The sequence below is a fragment of the Eublepharis macularius genome, chromosome 4 (genome assembly GCF_028583425.1).
Source record: "Eublepharis macularius isolate TG4126 chromosome 4, MPM_Emac_v1.0, whole genome shotgun sequence".
In the NCBI taxonomy this organism is placed as follows: domain Eukaryota; kingdom Metazoa; phylum Chordata; class Lepidosauria; order Squamata; family Eublepharidae; genus Eublepharis; species Eublepharis macularius.
In genome coordinates this window covers 73982500-74003052 of record NC_072793.1, presented here as the reverse complement: position 1 = coordinate 74003052, position 20553 = coordinate 73982500, and the positions used below count along the sequence as shown (strand labels likewise).

At 41.0% G+C, this 20553-nt stretch overlaps 1 protein-coding gene across 1 annotated transcript in view; it reads right to left on the bottom strand.

Annotated features, from left to right (window-relative positions):
- TXNDC15 (thioredoxin domain containing 15) overlaps positions 1-19084 on the bottom strand; it is a 28725-nt gene extending 9641 nt beyond the window's left edge. Inside the window, exons 1-3 of the mRNA XM_054975986.1 lie at positions 18888-19084; positions 13997-14426; positions 13-488 (exon numbers count right to left, since the gene is read on the bottom strand). Coding sequence (XP_054831961.1) covers positions 13-488; positions 13997-14423 — 903 coding nt within the window. The 5' untranslated portion in view covers positions 14424-14426; positions 18888-19084. The remainder of the gene's footprint in view (positions 1-12; positions 489-13996; positions 14427-18887) is intronic.
- Positions 19085-20553: the final 1469 nt, after the last annotated feature.

The following is a 20553-nucleotide window of genomic DNA, read 5'->3' as shown; positions in this document are numbered from 1 at the left end:
GTTTCTGCTTACTTGGGAAACATTCAGGATTTGTAACATAAAGTTAGTTATCCCTGTGATGTTTCTTTCTTCACAATTCACTTTTGGAGTTTTCATACCATCTGTGCAATTAGAGTCATCTGTTGAGGGAGGGTGCACAGCCTCCAGTACTACAGCTGGGTCTTTTATCTGTTCTTGAGCAGAAGAGCCAGGCTGGGACAGAGATGTGATAATACCTTGTGTGCTGCATTCACCACTGACTGCATCACAGGTGCCAGAATCAGATTCTGAGACATCTCTCTCCTTTGCGTCACCTGGAATAACTGACAAAAGTACAGGCTGTCTTTCAGGAACACCACTACTCATCATAGCATCTGCAATTTCTGCAGTCCTGTACTGTATAGACTCCTTAGGTTTGTCACTGCTTACATGGCCAAAACTGCTTTCTATAGTCAATGGCAGAGGAGCTTCATTCAACTTTTCAGACAGATCATCTGTTTCAGTTGCTCCTACAAAAAAACAAACCAACCAGAAATGAAGGCATTTAGCACCATTCAACAAAAGGAGTACATGCTCATCATCAGTTTCCATGTATGTGAAGCAAGTGCTCATTCACATACTTCCAGTATCTCTCCCACCACTTAACTTAAATGGAGAGGCTGTGTGTTCAGTGGTAGAGGGCATGTTTTGCTGGCAAAAAGATCCCATATCAATCCTTGCCCTAACAATAATCTGTTAGAAGATATTCAAGTGTAGTGAGGCTGTGGCTCAGTGGTAGAGCATCTGTTTGGTATGCAAAAATCCCAGGTTCAATCAGTAGCATTTCCAGTTTAAAGGACCAAGTGATATATAAGTTCTCTAAGCCTGGGACTCTGGATTGTCACTTTCAGTCAGAGTGGACAATACCAACTTTGACAGACCAAGGGTCTAACTCAGAATAAGGCAGCTTTCAAGTGATATTGGGGAAAAATATTCGGGAATTCTTAAGGTCTAATGAGTTTATATTAAGCGGTGGAGATTATTCTTCCTTAACAGCATATAAGCATACTAAGCGCCTTGGTGAATAAGACCCAGGTCTATCTAGCCCTGTATTCGCAAAGTATTCCAGCAGGCAGCAGGAGGAGCTCTACCAGAAACGGACCACTGGCTTACTAGCGCACAGGGGATGCTGAAAGAAAGCAGGGGGACAAAATTCTGCGGGCTCATGGAGCCAACACTTCTCTACTATATCCAAGCTGAGGCTTTTGCCCATGAAGAGATCCCAGAGGGAATCTCTGTCAAGTGGGCCGCCTCGGCACAAGGAGAGAGACTACCTGGTTAAAACAGCCAGAGAGGCAACGTTGCCCAGCTGTGCGCAGGCAACACAAAGGAGACAGCCGCCGTCACGCGACCGCTTCCCCACGGCCACCCACACCCGAGCGTTCGTCCCTCCCTTGCGGCGTTGCCGTGGCAACCAAGCCCTCCTGACCTCCCCAAAGGCTCCCGAGCAGCCAGGCCATCCAGAGGCTCCACCCCCGCCCGTGCGAGGACCAGAGCTTCATCCTCGCTAGAGAGGGGGCCGGGGGCGCAAAGAACAGGCGAAGGCAGGCGGCCGGCACAGGGAGAGCTGCGGTCGCGTCCCGGACTTCGCTCTGTTCTACTTCCGGGGGCCCTGAGAAAACCTCGGCTGGCGTGACTAAAGATAGCAGAGAGCGCTGGACCGACACCCCTTCCGGCTGCACGCCGGATATCCTGTACACTATAGACGCCTCCTATCTTCTTGTAGAGGGGTTAAAAGGGACCAGCGGAGACAATGGAGAAACTCAGGCTTCTACCCGTCCAGTAGTTTTTAAAGTGTCTTATGAAGTCTCTCCCCCCGCCCTCCTTCCCAGTAGATGTTCATGCAAACGCAGATTTTCGCGTGAGCGGAAAATGAGATTTCTAAAAAAAATGGCTCTGATTATGCTTTCTGCAAAAGGGGGATAAATAAGCTGTTAAATATCAGTTCAGTACTGCAGGAAAGAAAAGATGAGAAACGGGTGAGAAAAGGTGCTTTCCGACAACCCTGCAATGTAGTCCATATTGGAGACGAGCACGGGGCTGAATCTGCACGTATGAAAACGCTGCAGCTCCGCCCACCTCCATGCGGGCGCTTTGTGGTGTTTGGTTTGGGACGGGGGCCTAAAGCGACTCCAGGGTCTCTGGTATTGTTTTTAAAAATCTCAATGGGAATGTCCATAGATACCAGAGATGGGGGAGAGTTTCTCCTTATTTCGGGAATACAAATGTGTAGCTGCCATCTTTACCACGGGCGGCAGCTCTTCTCCTTAGGGGCCCGTGATGTCATCATAGATTTCGGTCTAAAGGATCTGTCTTTCCTGAACATGGATTGAAACAAAGCGACCGTCGAATGCAGGACGGGGCTTCTCCCCACTACTAGGTAGCCTGCAAAAATGAAAAAGCTTGCAGAAGCGCAATCGAACTGTCTGGACTCGAGAGACATCTTGTCTTTTTCTGTTTTTTGGTTGCGGCCGCTAGACAGCTGCCAACACTCCGACGACTCAAACCGGATAATATCCGCAGGAGAGTTGTAATATGCTTTTAATTAGCACAAATTGAACATGTCGGACATTATACGGCCCACTTGTCCCTATCTGTCGATATCTTCTGACCCAACTAATTTACCGCCCTCTTTTTGTCTTGGGAATGCCTTTTAAAAATGTTAAGACGAATTGTTAAATTGGCCATACTTTGGGGTTTCAACTCCAAGCCTCCACTACATAAAACTTAAACCTCTTGAGCTGATACAGAGTGAATATATGTCATCCCTAAGGTGCCATGTGTGCACTGCTTGTTATGTTGAATATAGACAAAGCTTATTTTGAGCTGTTCATAAGATAATGTAGGAGAATTGGTTTTCTAGTATCTAACTAAAAGAAAAACCTTGATTTTTAAAAAGCATAGGCATTGTATTGCAGAGTACGTGAACACAGTAGAGTAAAATGTTTAGCAATATCTAATAATAAATAATAAAATAATTTGCTTAAAGTTTGTCATGAATGGAGTGGTACCTATCTCATAGTGTTACTACGGGAAGTGTTAAAAAGTTTAGGTAGCTCTGTTGGTGCATATGGGGTGGGATGGGGGGAATCCATACAGAGCAGTAGAGTGATAACTTTATGATAAAGTAGGGAGTAAGCTGATAATATAAACCCTGAAGAATTCTATTATATTCAATAACTTACTTATTAATTTGTATTATGGAAATTGTGCACTTATTTTACCCTACTTAAAATACTAGGGGGAGGGGCACCCAAAAACAAAAGCAAAGCCAAAAAATCCAACAATGTAAATTGAATAAATTTTCGTTATAAAAATCCCTGGTAGTTCTTTTTCAGGAAGTTTGAAAATCAGACACAACTACAGTTATGCAAGGAAAAACAATTTACTGGAAAGAGGGAGTATATATGTCTGTTTTTAACATTCCACAAAGAAGATTTTTGAAATGTGCTGGGCAGCTGGAGATATTTGCAACATACTGGTTGAAAAATGGATTTTCATATTATATTTTAATAGCACCTATTTTTACTTTCCCATCAAATACAGTACAGATTAGGGCTAACAGTGCTATCCTAAGCAGAGTTATACCTTTATAAATCCATGGTCTTAGAAGAGTGTAACTGCTTAGGATGGTACTATAACAGAAGTGGCTGATGCTGAGAACAGGGAAAAGGAAGCTGGGCTTTTTAATAATATGCAAAACATACGTTTAATATTACATCTTTCCAGCAATACACTCTTGTTCTCAGATTCACCTCTGACTATTAAGAACCGTTATTTCCATTTGAGATTAATAATAATACTGATAGCAAGAAATAAAATCATTCCTAATAAATACATTGTTAAGAATAGCATTATGGAAATACTATTTCCTTGGTACTTTGTATCAGGCTGATACCGATCTGGTCAGATCTGAACAACAGTGCCCATGTTGATGTTTCTTGCCTAATTTGTGACTGTAAAATGCTCACTTTAAAATGAAGTCCAGTGTTTAAGATGTAGCACTTATATTGGAACATCATGACCAAGGATACAGTGCAATCCCACCTTTCTAAGCCCATTGACTTCAGTGCACTCATAAGGCTGTACCTCTGCTTAGGGCTGCACTTTTAGTTTCCACTGAAGATTTTCCCACTGCAGTGTGCTGACCTCTCAACTAATGAATATTTGAGTATCTTAATGAATATTTAAGATTGTATCCCAATTCTGCCACAAAGAAATCACAGTAAAAGCCAATGAGGCTTGTAACATGTTCAGAATTAGTTTTCATCAGCTTCTCACATTTGTTTTTGTAGATACAGGATGACTTGAAGCCTTGGAGAACAAAGGCATGCATCTGCCTACATATATGCAAAATTTCTAATGTAAAAGGCCTAATGCAACTCCCCAGTGGATCGGCAAGAAGCCAGAAATTGGATAGTAGCCCAGGGTTGCTCAGACAAGCTTATATATGCACACAATATTTTAGCATGTACTTAGTCCTTATGAGAGTGATGCATGGAAGCCACCCATATCTGCTGCAATGTAGCCCATAGATTATTGCTTGCACTCATCTAGGTAAGCATATTAAACATACTACTTTGTTTTCCCTCCCTCTGGAAACCAGTCTCTCTTAAAGTGTACTTCTTACATCTATCCACCAGACATGTAATGGCCCACTTTCCACATATTTTAATGAAAAATTTATGAGGTTTAAAGCAGACAAGGGCCACCCACACATTGTTTGCAATGCACAAGTATCTGCTCCAAATAAACATGAGTTTTATTTTTATTTCCACTATAACAACAAGCTGTAACTTACTTATTACAAGGCTTTTATGCTATAGAAGTCCGGAATGGCTCAGAAAGGGATCCATATGCCTCAGACAATGTTAACTTATTTAAATGATCCCACTTGCAAGTAATATTTTGTGTTTTAAGTCTCAGAGACATTTTACAATTACATAACAATTCATTCTTACAATAAGTTAAAAGTAGATTAAATTTCTGCTATATAGCTGTTGATCAAAAAATAACTATAAATTGGTAGGATAGTATTTTTTAAACTTAAAAGGATTGGGAAAAGCCACAGTTCTTTAAAATGAAAAATAACATTTTAACATTATTATAGCTTTTATCCAAATATGTATTCCTGAAAATAGTTGGTTTAAACCAGATTTGCCTCATGACTACATCAACCATTTATAAATATGTTTACTTCTCCGGGAAACACAGTTTATGCATTTAATATTGCTTTTGATGTTGACTATAATGCAATTTACTGAGAAGTTATGCCCTGTAGGCTGTGTAAGGGACAGATTTTTAATAACAAAGAATGGAACCCTATTTGGTCAAATGCAGTACAAACGTGAGAAAGCTGGCCTGTATTACAGGGAATGGGAAAGCTTCAGATGGCCTCATCATGTAAGCAAATACACTGATAAACCAAATGAAAAATTACCTGCAAAAGCCTCCTAGGATTCTGTGCTTACTCTTCAGCCACCATAATACTGTTGTGAGCAGTGTTTTTAAAAAACTGACAGTCCTGGAGGCTCTCAACATGAATAAATCATAGTATGGTTCTATTGCCAGCAGTTCTGCACCTGGCAAAGGGCACTTAAATATTGAGGGAACAGATTGCCTTGCAATTTCCATTGATTTATCATGCAGCACAGAGTATGTAACAATAGCCGTACAACATGGTTACAAGTTACAAATAGTAATGTAGCTTTTTGCACAGCTGACAATGCTGGATTGTGATGTTAATGAACAATCGGTATTTTTTTTCTTCCAAACCCAATTAAAGGAAAATTAAAGGAAAATAAAAAACATCGGAGAGGTTATTTTGGGAGAGGTAGCATGCTGTAGATTACTAGCAAAAATAAACTCACAAAATGTTGTGATGGCAGAAATAAATTCAAATACTATGATTTAATTGTTAGGTTAGTATCATTTTATATTTGTTTGAGTTTATACGCTGACACATGTAAGTACTGAATCAGATGGTCTATCACAGTCACTGGAATTTAAACTAATAATTAGAAGAAACCAAAAGCTCTAAGGCTGCTGTTCTAGACACTGGGTTAGATCCTACTGGTAGACTCAGCTAAGCAGTCTTCTGGTAGAAGAGACTAGTAGAAGTTCCTTGCACAGGTGAAAGGTCCACACTTAGTTGAGCAAAGTGGTAGAATCTAGCCTAAGTACTTGAAGCAAGTCTCTAAAAACAATGGAAGTCTGAATAAAAATTAAAATTGATTAAATATAACAGGCAGGTTTTTACAGTGTAAACAGAGAGAACTAACATGACTTGCCAACTGAGTTAGAGGAGAACAGGATCAAAGAGAGCAGTGGGGATGAAGAGAAAGGGTGGGTGAAGGAAGCAAGAGAGAAAGTGGCAAATAGCTTGAGTTTTAATTACAGTCAGCAGTGAGTTCCTGGGCAGAATGCAAGGAAGGTTGTATTTTAACTTGTGTGTTTTTATCTTGGATTGTTGCATTGTTTTTGAATCCTTGCAAATTTGTTGCTTTGAGTCTTGAGTCTAAAGAGATACAGCAGGATAAAATTATTATAAATAGGGTTTTAACTATTTTCTCTTTTCCTCCCCTGGCAGCCCCATAGCCTTTCTTCCATTTCTGCCGCCTCCTCTCTTTTCCACCCGCCACCCAACCTACCTTTATCTTCCCCCTCCCTGTCTTCAGTTTTTCTTCCTTCCCTACCCCTTGCAGCCTCTCTCTGGGAAAAGTCTGGCCAAGTTGCACAGTGCTAGCCACTGGGCCCAGTTGCATGGTGGGAAACCCACAAGGATTTGCACAGGGCACCTCACTTCCCCCTGTATCCCCCTCCCCCCACCATTTTGTCTTTTCCTCCACCTGGTAGACTTCATATCCTCACCTTTTCATGCTTCTTTCCCACCTACCTCCCAAATTATCTGCTTCTGTGTTATATTTATTTAGTTATTTTATACCCCTGGTTTCGACACAGTGGGGACCCAAAGCAGCTTGTATCATTCTCTTCTCCATTTTATCCTTACAACATGCCTGTGAGGTAGATTAGGCTGAGTAATTTGCCCAAAGTGACTTGTACAAGGTCACTCTGTAAGCTTCCATGGCAGAATAGGAATCTGAACCCAGGTGTCCCAGATCACAGTCTGAAATTCTAAGCACTAATCAATTGTGCCTCCAGTGAGATGACTGCTGTTCAACTGTAGCAAGCGGCCAGGCCTTGATGAGTCATGAAGTCTGGTGGTAGCAAGTAACCCAGTAGTTGTTGCTTGGCCTGGCCTAAAAAAGTTGTCCCTTAAAGGCCAAAACAGCCACAGAAAGAGCCCTGCCCCCTTTCTTGTCTTTTACTGACAGAATGGGCATCCTAAAGCTACAGGCACAGCTTCTATTATTTGGTTTTTAAAAACTTTTTGTAAAAAGATTTTTCTGCAGACCTGGGGCTGTTCTCAGGCTTGTAAAAAGTACTGTTTTGTTTGTTCTTGGCTCTGTTCACCAGATTTAAGTATCCACAGATTTGGTCATATTGAGAATTAGTTATATTTACAAGCAAGAACCCGCAAGGAGTTGTGCAGGGCATCTCATTTTCCCCTTCCCTGGAATTTCCTCTTTCCATTTCCCTTTCCTGAAATCCCCTATATAGCCTCACCCAATTTCCTCCCTCCTTCTCTTTCCTGCCCACTATCTACCGTTCAGTTTTCAACCCTTCCCTACCCTGTCAACCTCTTCCTAGGAAACCTATGGCCTGGATGCTGGGCCAAGTTGCACAGTGGGGAACTTACAAGGAGTTGCAAGGGGCACCTCATTTCCCCCTATATCCCTTCTCCACACTATTTCCTCTTTCCCTCTTCCTGGCAACCCCATATCCTCGTCCTTGTCTGCTTTCTTCTCTCCTTCCCACCCATCCACCATCCTAATTTTCATCCCCTCCTCGTCTTCAGCTATATTTTATTTGCATGTTCCATTTATATCCCACAATGGGGATCCAAAACATTTTATCTTCAGAACCCTGTGAGCAGTGGCATACTGGAAGAGAAAAACCCTGCAAAGGAACCCCTTGCACAGCCTATTTTGGCCCCCCTTCCATAGGAGAGTGGGAGAGAGGCAATCTGCCTGATATCTCCTTGGTTTCACACTGGGAACCACCTCCCTGACCCCAGGCAGGGCTCAGGCAGGCTGATCCCTGTGCCGCCTCCATCTCATGTGAGCCAGGAGTCAGCACTTGCCTTCAAGCAGGCTAGGCACCACTTCCTTGGTTTGGTTGGGCCAGCTTCAGCCCTTCTGTCACAGGGCTGGTCTAGCCTAGGTTGGGGGGAGGTCATTTGCCCACTGAGAGGAATCCCAATGTTTTAAATCCACCCCTGCCTGTCAGGTAAATTAGGCTGAGAATTGAACAGCGGCAAGCAGCCTGGCCTAGTTGTCAGACAATTTGGGTGGTAGTAAGTTACCCAGTGGTTGTTGCCTGACCTGAATCCAACTAAAACTTCCTCGGCCAAAACAGCCCTAGAAAGGAGCAAACTAATTTAAATGTATACATCCAAAGATTATTTAAACAACTGAAGCATCTGGAAATGAAAACTTGCTTAATTCACTTACTAAGCTGGCTAATCAAGAAGGCATTTACTAAGCCCTGGCTGCATATTACAAAACTACAACATGTCAAAACAAAAGTATTTGGTGTTTAAAGCAATTACTTTATTAATAAATATACATCCATATGATGACGTAAATACAGATCATGAACACTACTCCATTCCCATACAGACATTGCACATGAGGAGCTGAAGTTCATGGACGTAAGAACATATACAGTATCTAATCAGATTTTTTTACAGCAGAAGACAGGGTGATGATATTTAATGGGTAATTGTTTCCATCCAAACAACCCGTGGGAAAAGCAATTTGTGGAAGATAAGAACCTTAGAATGGCCCACTTAAGTTTTAAATACTTCTTAAATATAACATGATTATAACTTTCAAGATGAAATAGATTACACGTTGCAGAACCTAGATGTATCTATTTGGGGGGAAATTAAAAGAAAAGGCCGCTCTAGCATTCTTTGATATGTATAATAGTGTTTGATTTATGTAAAATATATGTATAATACAAAGAAGCGCCATGTGTTCATAAAGCAAGCAAATGCTTTGTATTTAATAAGCTGCATGATGCTGCACTGTACATACAGTAAAAGAATGACAACTTAGGAAGTAATTACTGGCTATCTCCATTATCCTGTCTTTCAAAATCCTTCACAATTAAAAAAACCCTCTGATATCAGTGGTCATCTACATCATGGACCAGGAAACTTCTCATCCTATATGCATTACTTTGATTGGTCAAGATTCATTTAGGACTATAAGAAACTTTGAAACAATCAAAATGGACCACTACAAAACCATGTCTGATCACAGACACCTTATCATCAAAAAATCATGCACATGACATAATTTGATTGCACACAGAAAAAATTGCCAGTCTAAAAAGAAAAGAAAAAGTGCTACTGTCAACACAGTTAGCATTTTTGTTTGAAACTTCTGCCAATGTGTGTAAATATCCAGTGCAAGACTTCAAAATAGTAGCAGTTCGGTTCTACAGTTTTAAGTCAATTTCATCAGAAAGTGAACAGTAATTCATGTGTTTAAAACAATGAATTGTCATACAGATCCCTATTACTGCTTAAATGTACTAAATGCAGTAAAGACAAATAAAAAATTCTCTATTTAACCAAAATTAAAAATGAACATGAATTTGACATGTAGGTTTTCTGAACAGTGCCAGTACACATCAACAATCTTAGCTTATGAAGAGAAGAATTAAGGTATATAATATAAAAGTATCGATTTACTTTATAAATCAGTGATACTCACTCAGAGGCTCAGGAGTCATGTAAGGCTTTTTGATGTGGTACCTATGGCTTTTCTGAGCACCGTTCCTCAATGTAGCACCCAGCCCATGTTTCAAGGAAAATGGGCAAGGCCATTGCCTGGTGCAGTTTGTAGTTGGCAGGTGGTTCTCATCTTGGAAGAGCCTCTGCCAAAATGACTGGATGGGTAAACTGCAAGCTTCTAAGAGGTGCAGGCCTCATGCCTCTCCAACAATCTCACCCCTCTCTGCAACCTCAGCGCTTTCATCATCTCTGCACCCAGACAAATACCAGGAGAAGAGAGTAAAATCACTATCACAGCAGCCATTCAAGAAAAGATCAGGCTGGCCAGAGCAGTGTGGTGATTTTACTCTCCTCTATGACCAGCATGCTGTCCTCCAGGTCCCATGACAATAATTCTGTCACCTGAACTTCTGTCTTGTCCTGGGGAGACAGCAAACGGCACACAGGCTTCTTGTGAAGAGAAGCTTCACAATGCTGCTGGATAGCTTAAATCAGGCTTCTGCAGCGCTCTGAACCACCTTTACTGCCCTCACTTGCTTCTTGCTCTCTCCATGACACCAGATAGAGTAGCCACCTGTGCTGCAAACCCTTCAAAACACAGCCCAACCCAAATACACTCCTGAAGTTGGAAGTCTCAGTGCCATTTACATCCGTCTCTGCCTTTTCACTCTCTCCCTAGCATGAGGCAGACCAAGCTCTACAAAGAAAAAGAAAGGTGCTCTGCCCATCCTCTCCCCTGCAGAGTCCACTGAGTACTTAGCTGGCCAGTAGTGCTTTGAGCTTCACACATAACCCCCACATATTTGCAAGGTGCATTGTTTAGTCCTCAGTCCTATGTACACTTACCTGAGAGTAAGTCTAATTGAACAATGTAGGATTTACTTTTGAATAAACCTGCATAGAATGATCCTGTTAGCATCTCCACAGTTCCTGGGTTAGGGGGATTTGAATATGGTGACTTCTGAAGCCATCCAACCATATCCAGAAGAGGGAAAGTTACAAAGAGCTCTTTAAAAACAGGGGTATTTATCTTGGGCCCATATTAATGATGAAAATTAACAGCTGGTGGTGTTGGGGACAGATCCTACATGTCTCAAAGGTTATGATTATATATTGAATATTAAGTTATATCATAATTATTGTGAGTGTATGTTTGGTGGGGTAGCTCACAAGGTAAAGAAAAGTGGTATGACTTTTGTTAGATGGTAAATGCAAATGTGGCGTCCTGCTAGCCATGGAATGAGTACCACTGTTATAAGTCATGTATTAATACTATGAAGGGCAAGGGACATTCCCTTCCCCAATAATATCAAAGTATAGGAATTAACATGCTGTTTCAGTGTTTGTCGTGACAAAAGACTATTACAAAAAAAGGAAAGCACAATATATGCCGAAGACTATATACAGGCGTAGCAAAAATATTTGAATATACCATTCAAACATCTCAGGATCTTGACTTCTTTCTCCCCCCTCCCACAGCATGGCACTTGTAAACTGCAGCAGAGGACAAAATAAACTGGAATCAAGAAATGCCCAACAGTGTCCTTCTGGCCTCATTAACAAATCCAGGGCGTTAAACTACCCTTAGAGAAACTTTTTTTCCTGTTTGTTTTCACAAAAGACAGTGTTAGTTTTTTTTAAAAAATGAGCACTATAAATAAGCATAAATTGCTTAGATGATTTCATTATTTTCTCATCATACTTGAATACAAAATTCATTATAGTAGAGCAATAATGCATCTGCATTATCTCCCAACACACTGCACGGCACCATTTGAGTAGATGCACACAAGTGAAAAGCAAAAGAAGAGAATGAGAAAAACAGAAGGAAGTTATTCAAAGGTACACTGGTGACATGCAACTTTTCCTGGCTTGTATGGTATGCCATTCCTGTAGTTTTTACATTCAGCTTTTTTCCAAGAGAAAGTTCAGAAAGGGTCTGAAGCAGCCTTTCGGTTGAAAAAAAAATCATCTAACGAAACAGCCAGCACAATATTTGTCCTGAGGGTGAATTAGCTCTCATTAACACTGTGTGCTTCAGAAGTTGCACCATTGTGGGGAAAATGATAAAGATGTCATAATTCCAAAGTTTCGTGAAGAACGAAATATATAAAGAGCTTCATAGTTTCAGCAAAAAACTATTTTAGTAGCAGTTTAGCTGCCATTAGTTTACATGACTAAAGAGCCTTCCAGTACTGTTGAGGTTTTTGGTTGCCAGTGCATACATAGTCCCCCCAAATCAATTCAACACATCTATTATAAAACACAGCATAAAGACCAGCTCATTATGAGTTAGGCATCACTGGAACACCTGAAGGCTTGCTGCTTTTTTCCTGATAAAGGCATGAAATGACATCGATTTCTTAAGTTGTCATTACTCAGATTAGAGTGTCAACAAAATGTCAGCAGGCCACAACATTTATCTTACAGAGAAAAAGAATCAATACTGTTAATTTCCATCATTCTAATTAATATGAAAGAGTTCTGTCCCAATGAATTTGCAAATATTTATAACTTATCTCTCTCATGTATTTGAAGATACACATTTTGAATTTTAATCTGTAACTATACATAAACTTATTTTTAGAATGAAACTTTAGATGTAAGAAAGAAATATTTGGAATATATTCAATATTGAGAGATTTTTCAGTTACAACATAATGTGTGCATTATACATTGTCTCTCTCACATACTTTTAAAAAAACAGTTCAGTGCAGAACAGTTCTTTTCGGTGCATGAAATATCAGGAAATTTATTTATAATTCTGCACCTCCCATGCATAGATGTATTCCTATATAGTCTGTTGTATATCAGGGTCCAAAAACACATCAAATTGCAACTTGCTTGGACATCAACTGTGTAGTTCTCAATTACGAACTATTAAGTGTCATCCTTTGGTAGATATATGCTGTCTTAGATACAGTATATGTGATAACTAATAACGACTCCTACAGGTAAAATGATTAAAAATGTCAGTGTCATCTATCTGAAGTGTAATTTTCAACCACATTAAATATTTGAAATCCTAACAACTGCTGCCATTTATGCAGATATTGCAAAGTAATTACAACTCCTATTTGTTGACAGATTTTGGAATACAGGACACAATTCTGCACACATTTCTGCCAAACGTCACTGAAATCAACCAGATAGTACAGTTTTTCAGCCATGTTTACTATGACTGTGCATTATGTGTTTAATAACACTTTTTTAAAAAAATGCCTATAAAACAATTTGGTATATATAGTTCTAGGCTTTTAGAAATTGCAAGTCAGTATTCAATAGTTAGAATAACTAGAACAACTACCATACTTTAATGGCAAAATAGCACTTGGAATATATATCACGTGCCACATGGAATATTTTTGGAAAAAATGCTTGAGTTAATTGAAATTGATAGCATTTTAACACAATGACTGTCTGGAATGACAATTTTTAAAAATATAGTTCTGAAAAGATTCAAAGTATCTACAGATATCTGAGGTCCGTGTTAAGCTCCAGCAATTGTGGAAAATTCAGTTCTTTTTTCTTCTCCCTTCCATTTAAAAAAAGTGAACACATACATAGTAAAATATTTATGTCTGTTATTGGTAAAACAGGCCTGAATTACTGGTTTTTCTTAATCTATTTTGATTTATTTTTGAATGTCTTTATTGTGATTTTAAATAACTTAGGAACCAGAAATCTGCTTGCTATATGAATTGCTAACTGAATAGGTAAACAACTAAAATGGCCAGACATTAACTTTGACACTTACAATATTAGAAATTACTTTCTGGAAACACACAAGGGCATCACTGAGGAGTCCACTTGTAAACATGAGAAACACTAAGTGATTAGGATATGACATCTTTTTTAAAAAAATGTAGGAAAGAAGGCTATGGAAAAGTTACAAAAGTAGTGAAAAAACATGCCACAACTCAGATAATTTAAAAAGAATTATTTAGGAAATGTTATCTAATTCCTCCTTTTTCCATTCACTGGGTTGCTTGATTTTGCTACTTGTTTCACCAGCAGCATGAACTCCTCTGTTGTGCACCACAGAGTAAGGAAAAGCTGCACTGCTACAAGTATAACTTAAATTTGCAAGCCGTGATAGAGCTTTAATGCTACCTGGTGGTCTCCCTGGGCTGACTTTGTATCCTGCAGCTTTAGTTGTGCCCAAGGGTCTGCCTGGACTTGTTTTAAATCCAGCTGCTTTGGTGGTCCCCAGCGGTCTACCTGTGCTTGTTCTGTACCCCGCTGATTTTGTGGTCCCCGATGGTCTTCCACGTTTACCAGATCTATTGAGGTTTTTCTTTTTCTTTAGTTCATCTTTCGTCTCTATACTCCTGCCACTTGTGGTCTGCAAGTGTGGTTCATTTAACGCATCTGGTCTCTGGCATGGAATAGGCTTGTGGCTGACTGTGTGGCTATACTTGGTTTGCTGAGTGGAGTATAAGTCAAACTGATCAGTAGGCGTTACGTTGTCATCATTAAGGCAAGAACTCTTTCCGGTCCCACAAAAAGAGGAGTTACCGCTGGCAACAGGATGCATCATTTTCTACCCAGGAAAAGAAAGAGATATGTATAAAACAAACACCAACATTCAACAGGATAATAATTATCTGACTTAAAGCTATAAATACTCTCAAAAGTAGAGAAATTGGCTTGGGACACAAACCAATGATTAAACAACACATCTCAAGGTATTTATTAAAAGCAACAGTGGTTCGAAGTCATTACCAGTGAACACCTAGCATCTAGACAGTACAAAAAGATAAAATCAGTGCTAAATGTAGATTTGCTTTAGCACAAATAGCTTCACACAAGCACTAGAATTACAATTATTAGTGCTCTTAAAACATACAGTGAAATCAGAATTTAATGAGCACAAACACTGAAAAAAGCAGACCTGTTTTGACAGGATATAAACCAATATAATGCAATTTTCCTAAGCAAATCATTCCTGTCTTTTTTAAAAAAAATAAACTAGAGGCTTATGAATTATTCTCTTTCCAGACTAGTACCTAAATGGATGGCATCAATGAATTAAATTTTTAAGGAAATGTTTGTTTTAGGAGTAGTATGGGCTCATGAGACTGTATTATTTGCAATTATTCCTTAAGGGACCTAACACATGACATGGCTGATGTAGAACATGTTGGGAGACTAACAGTGAAATCCTAAGCAGAGTTACTCCATTCTAAGCCCATTGAAATCAATGGGCTCTGCTCAGGATTTCACTGTAAAGGCACTACTGGTACACTATAACAAATCCACTGAGCTAGCTGGCCTTCAAAATGGTGTTGAAATCTCCCGATTTACAGTAGCATGGAAAGAGACCAATTATAAGATGGTATTGAACACAATTATCATTTTTTTTGAAGGCAAAGATCCTTCCACTCTTATGTCTCTGTCAAGGTGAACCAACCAATAAAGATAGTCCATCTTCAGAAAATTATGATGCCTACTGGACTCTGTCTTCTGCAGAGAATTTTTGTCAACAGCTGAAGGCTGCCAGAAATTAAATGGGTTTATTGATCTATGGATAGTAGACTGAGTTGAGGGAGGCATGATACAGTGGTACTTAGATGTCCTCTCACACCTCCTCCTCCAGAGACCTTCCTGGTTTACCAGGAAGCTGCAAGGAGTTAAGCAAGAAGACAGACCAGAACATTGGTGGAACCTGATTCTCAAAGCCGGCTATCTTTAGGATGCAGTATTTAAAAATACATATATACACACACAGAAATGGGGGCAGCAAAGAAGTTTTTTCTCTGTCGCCATGGTGTCTGCAAAGTGCCATCTAGGGACCCTGGTGAACCAGAGTGACTCCACTGGAAGTTGTTAAATCATTCACCAGCCACAAAAGTTTAGTTAATTTCAGACAAAATAATTTGAATTCACTCTGTTTAGGGATCACTACTTTATACACAAAATCAGTTCAGGCTATCAAAGAGATACATTCATTAATTTTATTGTAAACCATGGGGAGTGTTCTATGAAAATCTGTATACAAATTCATATTGAACTGGATCCAAAGATTCTCACGTTGAGCTCTTTCCTACCTTCTCCTATCCACTGCATCCTCTAGATGCCTTCAAAAGTCCCTGCTAAAGCTCAGGAGTCCCTTGGAAATGATGCAGGTATAGGGCTCATTTCGAGGGGGAACGCGCAGGCCCCACCCACCTGACTCTTGGCCATTTGGGGCCCATTTCAGCCTGGATTGGGGCCAAAACAGCCTGGATCGGACCTCTGACGGGTGGTGGATCACTCTCCCCCTCAGCAGTGGCCCAATCCTGACCATTTTGGGCCCCTTTTCAGCCATTTTGGGCCCAATTTCGGCCCTGAATGGCCAGGATTGGGTCCAAAACAGCCAGGATAGGTGATGTCAGGAGGTGTGGCATATACAAATCAGTTATGCTAATGACACGTCCGGTGATGGCAAGAGGCGTGGCATGCTAATGAGTTATGCTAATGAGTTCCTCCAGCTCTTTTTCTATGAAATGACCCCTGTGCAGGTACATAGTTCATCACAGGAAGGTGGAATAGGCAAAAATCATCTCCCCTCCCCACCCTCTGAGTAAGCAGAAATGCCATTCTGGTTTGGATCTAACCCTATAATATATGATTTCCGTGTAGGAAATTTGTCTTGTGTGCAACAGCCTGAGTCATGTTTCCTATGTTTTGCTTTTCATCAGATAACTATGAGAGAAGCAAGTATATTTTTTTGAGAATATTTTTTCCTTATATTACATAAGCAATTAGTGTCACAAGGACACAAGAAGAGAAGAGGGGCAAGCACGAGAGGTATGCTGTTAGAGGAACTAACGTGATCAATATAAAGCTAAACATTCTTTTTCATAGTTGGGAGGTTGTTTTAAAAATTATCACCCTTATACCTAATGATCAACCTACCTGAAACTAATAAGAAACAAAAGTAAACTAGATTTAATATGGAAACATTGTTTCCAGTACAAAAACAGAATTCCACCATCTGTCTTTGTCCTAGTAAGTTCTATGGTGCTCTTTATGCATTTATGATTCAAGTGGCAAAGAACAGAATTATTAATGAATATTCCTGTCTGCATTATAAAGCTACAGACAGGAGTGCTTACTCACAAATAGTCCAGAGATAGTGAGAACTTCCTTGTAAAGAGCTAGCTTCTATCCTAGGCAATTTAGGCTAAGGGAGAGAAAATATTTTGCATGCTTCCAAAAATTAGTTTGCTGAAATTTGTGGTTTTCACCATGAAACAAATAGCTTGTTGTACAGAGCCAAATTCATTCAATAGATTTTACTGTGATCCTTGCACAAACACAAATGTATAATTTTATCATAAACTAATAATCTGAAGATGCAAAATAAGAACAGTAGCAGAAGAGCTTGAAGCATGCCAAGCAGTACTGAAACTTAAGGTGTTCAAAAACAAAACCCTTTTTTGTAACAGAAATGTTAATATAAATGACAGGAATAAGAATTCATTTCTCCTAACCATTCAAGGAATGAGTTAACATATGGTCCCAAAAAAGAATTTTCAAGAGATACTATGCAACAGCTAAATTTACTGGAAAAAAATTTATAAATGTGCCCCACACCCAATAATCAATGAAGTACACATGCAGTAATACTACTACACAGGTATTGGTCCAGATGAGATGTACTCCAATTTCAGGTCTTATACAAAACAGAAATGTTCCAGAGAGCATTTTAATTAAGGGAATAGAACAACAGTATAGCGAATAGCTCAAAGGAAACAGGATATAACCAATTGCAATGTTTATTGTATATATCTTCTTGCGTTTTGTTTTCTGTAATCTGACTCCTATTGCATTGTTTAGTGGATGATTTATGATGTCTAATGAAATTGTTTTTTATATTTTGCAATCTACATTGAGTCTTAATTTAAAAAGGCAGGCTAAAAATGAAGTAAATAAAGACTACCCTCATCAAAACGAGCTTAAATTCAAATAGAAAGACAAATATTCACAAATCGCATGCATTAAATGTACACATGCACGCATGTGCAAAATATAGTCAGCTATCCATATCCATTAAATATGTCCTAGGTTAAAGATACACAGAGGGTAAGACCACTGATTTCTTGGCAATAAGACACTTGTGACAAGCTCCAGAGGATCTGCTGTGTATGAGAGCACCCCATTCTTCTCTCTATGATCCTCATCACTGCCCTCCACAGCCTTGAAGTGTAAGCAGTCTCCCTGGGACATCTGCAGGAGCTGCTTAGCTAGGGGTGTATTAAGAGGTGTTTAATTCAATCACCACTGGAAAAACATTGGGGGGTTGGAGGGGGCGGGAAATAGGACCAGAACTTTGCCACTTAGGTTAAAAAAAACAAGACGGAAACGTACACTTATTTTACCCACGACAGCTTAACACATACTAACAGGTAAATTAACCTTTAACTTTCTCTTACACACCCTTTTCAAGATAGGAACAGGATATCCCTCCCCTCCCGCAAACGTTCAGTGCCTTTGTTTAAATCGCCAAGTCTAATGCTAGCATCAATTGTCCCAAATATAGAACTTTCCCCCGCCTTCGACATTCGCTCCTTTAGAGCAACACGCAAACCGTTGTTTAATTGTGAAGCCTTCGGGAAACAAACGATAGGAGGAGGAAGAGTTTGTACCCTCCTCAGGGTGCGTGTTTGCAGAGCCACTTCTCCCCTCGGAGGCATAAGGGATATTCCATTCCGACTGCAACCTGCGGGTTACCCAGTCCCTCTTCCAGGCGCTGGCGGGGTGGGAGAAATAAAAGGAACCCCCACCTACCCGCGGCCGCAAGACCGGAGCCGTTTGTTCTCTCCCTCCCACCGCCGCGCCGAATCCGGTGCCCTCTCACTCCAGTCTCAAGAGCTGCGCCGGAGGGAGGCAGAGAGGAGGCGCGCTCCCCTTGCCCTTTTCTCTCCCCCGCCCTGCACGGACAGCCAACTGGGCGAGGCTCCATCTTGCCAGCCGACAAGGAACGCAAGGGCGCTACTAGGCCCGGGGCGGCTCCTACCTGCGGGATTCGGAGCAGGGGGAAGCGGGACGCGGCGGCTGGTCGGAGCTCGAAGAGGGCCGGAGCGATGCGTGGCGGGGCGCTGGGGCCCCTCCCCACGGCCCCCGGCTGGCTTCCTCCCTCGCAGGCAGGCTGACAGGCGCGCAAGAGGCAGGCTGCGGAGCGGGCCGAGCTGAGCCGGGCCGAGCAGCTGCAGGGAGCCGTGGCGGCAACGTGCGCGCTCTTGGTCAGGGCCGCCGCGGGAGCGAGCGAGCGGGCGGGAGAGGCAGAGGCCGCTGGGAGGCGTTGGTGGCGGATGGTCTGGCGGGGGGGAGCGGTGGAGGGGCGCTCGGTGGGGGAGCCAAACTCTGAGGGAACGGCGCAAGGAGCGAACAAAAGGGGTCGGGAGCGCCAATCTGTCACCTCATGGGAAAAGCAAAACTTGCAGATCCGATACAAACGGATGTCTCGAGCGTAACGTTAAGATCTAACCGTTTGGGGTTCGGTTGTTTTCTGATAGCCCAAGAACTCAGGGCACAATTACCCAGTCTTTTCTGTACAGAAAGGCTTTTGTTGGTTTTGCTGCTCTAGCCAAGTATGGCCACCCTACTGAAAGTTGTAACTGAGAGGGTTGAAGTGTCAGGGACTGAAAATGACCGAGGGCGTGGATGAGGGACTCGGGATTGCTGCTTTCGACACAAAAGCAACACGAACGGAGGAGTTCCCTTTATGAGGGACGTCTCAAACGTCAGAAGTAATGGGCAAGCTTGCTCACAGCTCGAGTCGGATTGCTTTAGTTTTTCGAACAGGACAAGATAGTTCCTTACAATCCTAAACATAATTACGACTAAGGTTCAGTAGGTTTGAAGGACTAATTTCTTTTACAAGGTTTATGAAAGTTCTTTAAATTCCTTAACAGCTTTGCAGAAAACCTGTAAAATACTAAAATATTTAACAGAAAACTAAGTATCTGTACAACAGTGCACCATCAGCAAAAATCTGACCATAAACATAAAATTACTAACACTGAATCTTTACTGGCTGAAGAACAGACACAATTAGCTGTGACATCTTTCTAAAGTTTTTTGCTGATAAAATAACGCAAATAAGCCAGCTTCAAAAAGGCGAGGCAGAAGAAATGTTTAATACAGCATCTGGTCTACTTCTGAACAATTTCGACCCAGTTGAGGTAAAGGTAGTCCCCTGTGCCAGCACAAAGTCATTACTGACCCATGGAGGGGGATGTTGCTGATGGATATTGACAAGATCCAGGCATCTTGTGCACTGGATCCTTGCCTATCTAGGCTGCTAAAATCTTGGAAAGGCCACATAAATCATTCGTAGCTATGGTACTAGATGTTATCAATATGCATATGATATCCAGCTTGACATCTTGCTATCCAAGCCCCCTGCTGATACAGTAGAGGTCATGAGTAACTTTTTGACAGCTGTGGTCAGATGGCTGGAAAAAAATTGAAACTGAACCCAGACAAGATGGAAGTTATGCTGGTTGTGAAGATGGAGATCTTAAAGGAAATTGTGCTCTCCACTTTTGTTGGGGTTCATTTGACCCTTGATGACTTGATTAAGAGTCTAGGGGTTATGCTGGATCAAGCACTGCTGCTGGAGAAGCAAGTTAATGGAGTGCAAAAAAGGCATTCTGCTAACTTAGACTATCCTGGAAGAT